The sequence below is a fragment of the Salmo salar genome, chromosome 07 (genome assembly GCF_965601325.2).
Source record: "Salmo salar chromosome 07, fSalSal1, whole genome shotgun sequence".
Lineage (NCBI taxonomy): Eukaryota > Metazoa > Chordata > Actinopteri > Salmoniformes > Salmonidae > Salmo > Salmo salar.
Window position 1 is genome coordinate 58950104 of NC_138297.1, and position 9897 is coordinate 58960000.

The 9897-nt window shown below is 46.4% G+C and overlaps 1 protein-coding gene across 1 annotated transcript in view; it reads right to left on the reverse strand.

The window, feature by feature from the left end:
- LOC106576558 (uncharacterized) overlaps nt 1-9897 on the reverse strand; it is a 101040-nt gene that overhangs the window by 83227 nt on the left and 7916 nt on the right. The window contains exons 2-5 of the mRNA XM_045722260.2: nt 9161-9362; nt 4384-4564; nt 3798-3957; nt 2728-2821 (exon numbers count right to left, since the gene is read on the reverse strand). Coding sequence (XP_045578216.2) covers nt 2728-2821; nt 3798-3957; nt 4384-4564; nt 9161-9236 — 511 coding nt within the window. The 5' untranslated portion in view covers nt 9237-9362. The remainder of the gene's footprint in view (nt 1-2727; nt 2822-3797; nt 3958-4383; nt 4565-9160; nt 9363-9897) is intronic.

Below are 9897 nucleotides of genomic sequence, written 5' to 3' on the forward strand. Positions count from 1 at the left end.
CCAATATGGCACCACAATAGCATTCAGCAATGCAAAAAAACAATATCTGTTTTCAGAACTACTAGAGAGTTGATCCATTCTGTCCTAGTTGCTCCTGTCTAGTATAGCTATCTATTCATTTTGTTCATTAGTTAGCATTGATCTATCATAGTGTCTATTTGTCATGACAAAGTACTGTACAGGGCATTACGGGAATCTTGTTCCATTCCAAATGCTATTAGAGAGACACAATGTTGTGTTAACTGCTCATACTATTAGAGAGACACAATGTTGTGTTAACTGCTCATACTATTAGAGAGACACAATGTTGTGTTAACTGCTCATACTATTAGAAAGACACAATGTTGTGTTAACTGCTCATACTATTAGAGAGACACAATGTTGTGTTAACTGCTCATACTATTAGAGAGACACAATGTTGTGTTAACTGCTCATACTATTAGAAAGACACAATGTTGTGTTAACTGCTCATACTATTAGAGAGACACAATGTTGTGTTAACTGCTCATACTATTAGAGAGACAATGTTGTGTTAACTGCTCATACTATTAGAGAGACACAATGTTGTGTTAACTGCTCATACTATTAGAAAGACACAATGTTGTGTTAACTGCTCATACTATTAGAGAGACACAATGTTGTGTTAACTGCTCATACTATTAGAGAGACACAATGTTGTGTTAACTGCTCATACTATTAGAGTGTCAAGGGGTTTAGAGTGATGGAGCTCACGCAATGTGTTGAGATGAGAGATATATCCTGACACACACACACGCTCACATCCCGCCCCCCCCCCCCCCCCCCCCCCCCCCCCCCCCCCCCCCCACACACACACACACACACACACACACACACACACACACACACACACACACGTGCATGCACACACACACACAATCCCCCTATCCCCACACACAGATAACTCCCTCCACAGACACATCATAAGGCGCTGACTGATCACCTCCCCCCTGCTCTGGTGGTGTAGTGTACTGTGTAGTGTACTGTGTAGTGTACTGTGTAGTGTACTGTGTAGTGTACTGTGTTAACTGGCTCTGTCCAGCTGTGTGAGATAGAGAGAAGCTAGCTGATCAGACTGATGCTTCCCTCTATGGGAATGATGAATACCAGGACCCGGCCTCTGTGTCAGTGGGGGTGTGAGGGGGGGGGGGCACAGAAAAGCCTGATGAAAAATCACTGTAATTAGCTCACCACTGGCTAATGAGCTGTAATTATTTCCTGTCTCTGGGCTGAGGAGAGCAGAGGCACTCTCACTGCACATGTCAATGTATGTCTATGTACTGTATGTCTATGTACTGTATGTCTATGTACTCTATGTCTATGTACTGTATGCAGTCACACGCGTAGATAGGTCATGGAGTGCATGAAGTGTAAGCAATATGCAGTACTTAAAACACTTACGGATGCACAGTGACTGATACACAGATGCACACACGTAGGCTCAACACACACATAATCACACACGTAGGCTCAACACACACATATAATCACACACGTAGGCTCAACACACACACATAATCACACACGTAGGCTCAACACACACATAATCACACACGTAGGCTCAACACACACATAATCACACACGTAGGCTCAACACACACACATAATCACACACGTAGGCTCAACACACACACATAATCACACACGTAGGCTCAACACACACACATAATCACACACGTAGGCTCAACACACACACATAATCACACACGTAGGTTCAACACACACATAATCACACACGTAGGCTCAACACACACACATAATCACACACGTAGGTTCAACACACATATAATCACACACGTAGGCTCAACACACACATAATCACACACGTAGGCTCAACACACACATAATCACACACGTAGGCTCAACACACACACATAATCACACACGTAGGCTCAACACACACACATAATCACACACGTAGGCTCAACACACACACATAATCACACACGTAGGCTCAACACACACACATAATCACACACATAGGCTCAACACACACATAATCACACACGTAGGCTCAACACACACACATAATCACACACGTAGGTTCAACACACACACATAATCACACACGTAGGTTCAACACACACATAATCACACACGTAGGCTCAACACACACACATAATCACACACGTAGGCTCAACACACACACATAATCACACACGTAGGCTCAACACACACATAATCACACACGTAGGCTCAACACACACACATAATCACACACGTAGGCTCAACACACACATAATCACACACGTAGGCTCAACACACACATAATCACACACGTAGGCTCAACACACACATAATCACACACGTAGGCTCAACACACACATAATCACACACGTAGGCTCAACACACACACATAATCACACACGTAGGCTCAACACACACACATAATCACACACGTAGGCTCAACACACACATAATCACACACGTAGGCTCAACACACACACATAATCACACACGTAGGCTCAACACACACACATAATCACACACGTAGGCTCAACACACACATAATCACACACGTAGGCTCAACACACACATAATCACACACTTGCAAATGCACGCAGGCACACGCACACACACTTCAATGATATACCATGAATACCACATTCATTTTTCGCCTAAGGCACAGCAGATAGGTAAGCTGGATAGAATCTCCAGGACGCTGCAGGGATGTGGTATGAATATACAATCCCAGCGTTACAGACTCACCCACTGCGTAGATAGAGATCCCACTGTCTGTGACAGCCTTGGCCGGCCCATCCACCTGGTCATCCGAACGGCCGTTTGTGATCAGGACAGCAATCTGCAAACATGGAAAATCTAATCAAACTAGCTCTATGTTACAGATCTACCAGAATATACAACTACAATCCGTATTTACTGCAAGGGTCTTTCCAATAGCGACACACAATTGCATAGAACTAGACAAACTAGACCTGCTCTACTAGATTAACTAGATCTTCCTTCGTAGGGAGTACACTTGCCCTCATTGGAAATACCACATTACCATGCATTCAAAAAACAAGCCCTGTCCTTAGAGATATTTGACATGTTTTAACTCATAATTGCATGCATAATGCAATAACGCAGTGTGCAACTTAAAACACTGCGGAATGATAATTCCCCATTTAGAAAAATTCACTGCAGTTCGTCGAAAGTTAAGGCCCCAATCGATGGGGGTGGGGGGAGAGGGTAAGGGGGAGGAGGGGAGGAGGGGGTGAGAGCACATCAATATGCACCTGATGTGGCTATGGTGTGTGTCAGCCTAATCCTGCTCTCTCTCTCTGCCACATCAGCTGGGGTTCAGCATGACTTGCAGGGGGTGTGTGTGTGTGTGTGTGTGTGTGTGTGTGTGTGTGTGTGTGTGTGTGTGTGTGTGTGTGTGTGTGTGTGTGTGTGTGTGTGTGTGTGTGTGTGTGTGTGTGTGTGTGTGTGTGTGTGTGACTTGCAGGGCTGTGAAGAATCTCAATGACTGACATGTTATACCAGGTGCAGCTGGGATAGTGCAGTATAACACTTCAAGGAGAAGTGCAGTTGTTCAAAATAATGTCCGGAACAGAGCAGATGGAATGGCATCAATCAACTGGGAAGCATTTGTTTGATGTATTTGATACCATCCCACTGATTCCACTCCAGTCATTACCACGAGCCTGTTCTCCCAAATAAAGGTGCCACCAACCACCTGTGGTTGCTAACTATCAGATCTCACAACACCTGGAGAAGTGCTTAACATCCCAGGAACCACATATAGCAATCTCCTGAGATGCACAGTAGTTAACCTTGGGGGTGTTGTCCCTGGTGATAGCCGCACTGAAGACATAATCCACCAGGAACTGGAGGGCATCGCCCGTTCGACTGGCCCCGCCTTCAAAGGGGAGGTCCTTTACTGCCCTCAGGACCTCCTCGAGACTACTGTAGTCTGTCAGGGCGATACGCATCCTGAAGAGAGAGAGAGAGAGAGAGCGAGAGAGAGGGAGAGAGAGAGAGAAAGAGAGAGAGAGAGAAGAGAGAGCAGAAGAGTCATTCCTGGGTTGATCAGCCAGTCTAAACTGATCAGCTATGGAGCCTAACAGGGCCTAATACAGACAGAGCAAAAGTCCCTGAGCTTCTTTGCAACTCTGGAGTGAAGTTAGGAAAAAATCTTTAGGAATTCACTGAAGATGTTTTAGACAAAGCCAAAGCAGTAACACCAATTATTGGCTTATTGAAGACTATGACTAGTTAATTAGGTGTACCAAAGCCTGCAGGGCCAGATTTCTTACCCCTGGGGAGAGGGGTAAAGGAATGTTTATGCAAATACATAAATGTTCCTAAGTAACCTTTGCGGATAACATTGCCCAACCCTGCAGACCTAGCCATATAGACCTGGGTATATCTCCGTAGACGGTGACTCCAAAGCGGATGCCCTCGGGCCCCACCACGCTGTCCTGAAAGGAATTAATGATGGCCGAGATGAAGTCTTTAACCCTGGAGAAGCTGGTCTGGCCCACGCCCCACGACTCATCCACCAAGAACACTAGGTCTGCAGGCTCCGCCGTCCGACATGCTGGGGGAAGAGCAGATATATGACTGGTTTAGTGTTGCAAGATTCCATTACATTTCCCAAAATTCGGGTTGGAAGATTCCAGATGTCCTACAGGGATGTCTGTATATCAGTCTGTATTCAGCATGAGAAGATGTACGTCTCTGCACCCATTCCATTGCATCTTTTAGTTGAGTGGGATTTCTCTCAGCCTCGGGGAACAATAAAGGCCAGATTAACTGAGTGTTGGCACCTGTTCATTTCAGAAGAGAAGACAAAACAAAGAAGAAAAAGGCTGTCTTTATTAAAACTGAATTCCAAAGCCTCCTTCATTTAATGTAGCTTTATTTCACCTATTGTTCCTCTCATGTTTCCTTCTCTGTGGAACCAGAAAAGGACCAACATTTTCAACTGCTACAAATACTGGCTAAATCAAGCACCAACTCAGCTGATCTGTCCACGCTCCAGGGTGAAGTTTTATTTAACCTTTATTTGACACATTCTCATTTACAGCAACAACCTGCGGAATATTTACAGGGGAGAGGAGGGGGATGAATGAGCCAATTGGAAGCTAACAACCGTTAGCGGTGGAAATGCAAAACTGACCCACAATCAGCATCTCGGGCCAACTTCACCCTGCTCCTCTCCAAACAGTGTTTCCCCATTCTACCACTAGGTGGCAGTATACCTCCATCAAATAGGGAAGGGGTTACCTAGTCAGTTGCACAACCTTCCACATTTAACCCAAACCCTCTGATTCAAAGAGGTGCAGGGAGCTTCCTTAATCGCAGTCACCGGTGCCTGAAGAGCAGTTGTTATTCGGGGTTAACTACCTTGCTCAGGGGCAGAACAGCAGATTTTTCCACCTTGCGGATTTGAACCAGAAATCTTTCAGTTAGTGGCCCAACACTTTTAACCGCTAGGCTACCAGCCTCGGCAGGTAATACATTTCCGTGGCCAACCTTCTGCTGTCACAGACAGCGCACCACAAGGCTCCTATGAATGTTTAATGGCACACAGGTGAGGCGTTGAGACCATCAATATTCTGAGCAGTCCAGCAATAACATTTTAGTACAGCGAAGAGGAAGGCTTGGAATAACAACATAAACAGCCTAAAGTGGGGCCAGCCCCCGCGTCCGCTCAAACACACACCGGGCGGTTGAATAGGTGTTGGGTCTCTTTGCATAACCACACACACTTGAACAGATGCACACCTGTTTGAATGGTAATGGGTGTAAATGTGTGCGTTTGTTTGTGGACACACCCACTATATGAACCGTATTACTTGCCATATTAGCCACACTCTCTCTCTCACACACACACACACACACACACACACACACACACACACACACACACACACACACACACACACACACACACACACACGCACACGCACACGCACACGCACACGCACACGCACACGCACACACACACACACGCACGCACACACAGTCTACACACACATTGTCCCTGTCAGTGCCCCAGTATAACCGTGACAGAATAGATTACAACAGGGAATAGACGATACGGTCCAGTGATTGTGCTCTATGTGATAACTCAGCCTCTCTCCTTTCCCCTTGTCCTCCCTCGCTTTTCTCTCCTCTTTTATCCTACCCTTCCTTGGCCGCCATCCCAGGATTCAGCGGGGGTGACATCTGTCCCCGGCTCAACGCGGACCAGCACTCTGCTCCTGCTCACAAAACTATATCCTCCATTCTACAGTCAGGAGACTAAGTATCACAGGGAAGCGTTTTGGGGACTACACCGACATACTGCCTCCACTGCCTCTGGCCACACTGCCATGTAATGAGGCTGTGACGCATGCTAAAACTTTACAGGTCATGGGAAACGACAGTGTGAGTCATGACTGAGCACGGTTCCTAAGTCGAGCTTCACAAAGGCAGCAAACCACGCCAGGGCACGGAAAGTTCTTCCATTCGTTTAGTGTAATATGTAGTGTCAGTGTGAACGGTTTACCCTCCAAATGGAGGAAGAGAACTATGGAACACAGCAGCAGAGAAACAGCAAAGAATACACTGACAGATTGACGGACGGACAGACAGATGGACGGACTGGGGGATTGGCGGACAGACAGACAGACAGACAGACAGACAGACAGACAGACAGACAGACAGACAGACAGACAGACAGACAGACAGACAGACAGACAGACAGACAGACAGACAGACAGACAGACAGACAGACAGACAGACAGACAGACAGACAGACAGACAGACAGACAGACAGACAGACAGACAGACAGACAGACAGACAGACAGACAGACAGACAGACAGACAGACAGACAGACAGACAGGAAACATATAAATTGTCCAGATAGACAGACTGAGGGGAAAAGATAAATTGTCCAGACTGTATACTGTGTCTGTACTGGCAGGTGAGAACCACATGTCTAGAATGGCTAGACAACACATGGTGAAGGGTCATTATAGTTCAGTACCTGTCCACTGTTGTCCACCTAGCTGCTACATATCATCATCTAACAATACAGTACAGTCATAGTCTATTCATTGTTCACTACATTCTAATACTGGAACATAATAACTTGGATCCATGTGTGAATCTTTGACAAAACAGAACAAGCCCCAAGAATGGCAACAGTCACTCCTCCAATGGTACCTTTCCATACAGGCTATAGTCTGGAGTTGGTTTCTCTAGTTTCAACACAGCTGCCAACCAGGCTGGCGTATTTCACAAAATTCCATCTGCACACCATCTAAGTTCTACTTTGGGAAAAAGGTAACATTAAACATTTTTTTTTATTTAAATGCATTTAATCTCACAGAACATGAGAGTCAGTGACGTTGGGGTTTAAATCAAGACCACTCTAAAGCCTTCTGTCAGTCAAACACCGTAAGCATAAAACTATAGTACTGCCTGACCAGGACTCAACCTCAGCACCTTAGCCATTACACTGACAGGTCAGAACCTCTCAGCGAGGTTGTTAGGTGTTGCACAAATGTTGTTTCATTCCAATAGTTGGAAAGTAAAAAAAAAAAAATGCATCACTGGCTACCAATCAGATTCCACCCCGAGAGTTTACCTTAGCCAGTTGATTGGCTAATTGAACCTTCCATGGCATCGAAGAACATCTGAAGCTGTGTACAGTAAACCTCTAGCAGACATGCATTTGATTTAGCTTGGAGTTTGCACTTTTGGGACTATGCCATTGGTTCTGATGTACCGGACAAACCAAATGAAGCCCAGCTAAAGTATTTGAACAGATTTGACATATGTATTTGACCCAGGTGTGATGTACAGTACCAAACCTAAGGCCAAGATTTGACATTGGACTCTAGTCTGACAGACAGTGGTGAACAGGAGGCTCCCAGATGTTCAGAATGCCCTGTCTAAAGATGGAAGAGTGACTGAGTCTGCATCACTGTCTACCTGCCTAGTCCATCCAGGTGTCTAGACATACTGGACATACAGACATTATTTAGTCTAGCACTTGTGTCTGAAACAGATAGATGGAGCATGAGAGGAAGAAAGACAGGAAGGAGAGAGGAGAAGAAGGACAGGACGGAGAGAGGAGAAGAAGGACAGGACGGAGAGAGAATTAGAAGAACAGGGCGGAGAGAGGAGAAGAAGGACAGGATGGAGAGAGGAGAAGAAGGACAGGATGGAAAGAGGAGAAGAAGGACAGGATGGAAAGAGGAGAAGAAGGACAGGACGGAGAGAGGAGAAGAAGGACAGGATGGAGAGAGGAGAAGAAGGACAGGATGGAAAGAGGAGAAGAAGGACACGATGGAGAGAGGAGAAGAAGGACAGGACGGAGAGAGGAGAAGAAGGACAGGATGGAGAGAGGAGAAGAAGGACAGGACGGAGAGAGGAGAAGAAGGACAGGACGGAGAGAGGAGAAGAAGGACAGGATGGAGAGAGGAGAAGGACAGGATGGAGAGAGGAGAAGAAGGACAGGATGGAGAGAGGAGAAGAAGGACAGGACGGAGAGAGGAGAAGAAGGACAGGATGGAGAGAGGAGAAGAAGGACAGGACGGAGAGAGGAGAAGAAGGGACAGGACGGAGAGAGGAGAAGAATGACATGACGGAGAGAGGAGAAGAAGGACAGGATGGAGAGAGGAGAAGAAGGACAGGATGGAGAGAGGAGAAGAAGGACAGGATGGAGAGAGGAGAAGAATGACATGACGGAGAGAGGAGAAGAATGACATGACGGAGATAGGAGAAGAAAGGAAAGGGTAAGTGGGTGGTGGGGAGACACAGAACGAGATGGAGGCTGGGATGGAAAGAGGAGAAGAAAGGAAAGGGTAAGTGGGTGGTGGGGAGACACAGAACGAGATGGAGGGAGGGATGGAAAGAAATAATGAGAGGAAGGTTGGTGAGATACCGGGAGATAAGTACAACAGGTAGAAAAATGGTGAGATAGATAAGGACGAACAGAGACGGAGAGAGAGAGAGGGGGAGAGAGACAGAGAGGGAGAGAGACGGAGAGAGAGAGAAACAGAGAGAGATTGTGAGGGATGTTGAGAAAGGTGAGGAAAGGGAATGGTCAGGAGAGAAATGGTGAGAGGGAGGGGGAGAGAGAGAGAGGCAGAGAGAGGGATGGAGAGAGAGAAAGAAAGAGAGGTCAAATCCAATACCTTCTGCCTGTTCAGTGACCGCCTGGTGGGAGAGAGACAGGGACAGCAGAAAAATCCACACGCAGGAATGGCCCATGCTCTGTCCTCCTCCTCTTTTATCCCTCCTTCTCCTCCTCTTCTCTCCTGTTCCTGGTCCTCTCCTCAGATCTCCTCCGACAGATCCACTCCTCTTTAAGATTCAGCTCAGACTCTTCTCTCTTTTCTGAAAGCAACAAAGTGAAAGAGTTAAACAAGGCCCATACATGAGTGTTTTCTATACAACACTATCACATGTTGAATCAGATTGATCCCAGGTCAGCATGTCAGGCCAGGAGGACGACATCCTCAAGGTCTGAGGGCCTTGGCCTTAGAAGTCTCAGGTAGGGCTATCTCTTCATGAGAGTATGATTCAGGATAATATCTGCTACACTTACATATACCTATATTCAGCTGACTCATTTGTTTCCTACGCAGGAATCAACACCCTCCTCTAAGCAACTGAGAACCATCACGATAGTCAAATATTCACAAGATCATATCAAAGCCATGACATTTCAGATGGTGAATCCCGCACCTCCCTTTCAGTAGCTAACAGTCAGTGTGCTGTTTCACTCTGTTGAACACGGCTACCACATTGTGGAGCCCTAACGAATGTTCACTTTGGAAGAAACCTGGGCGATCAAGGCTTCACGGCAGGACTCCTATTTGTGCACATGGCCATGAATATACTCCTGTCTACAATACGTCAGTACCAAGGT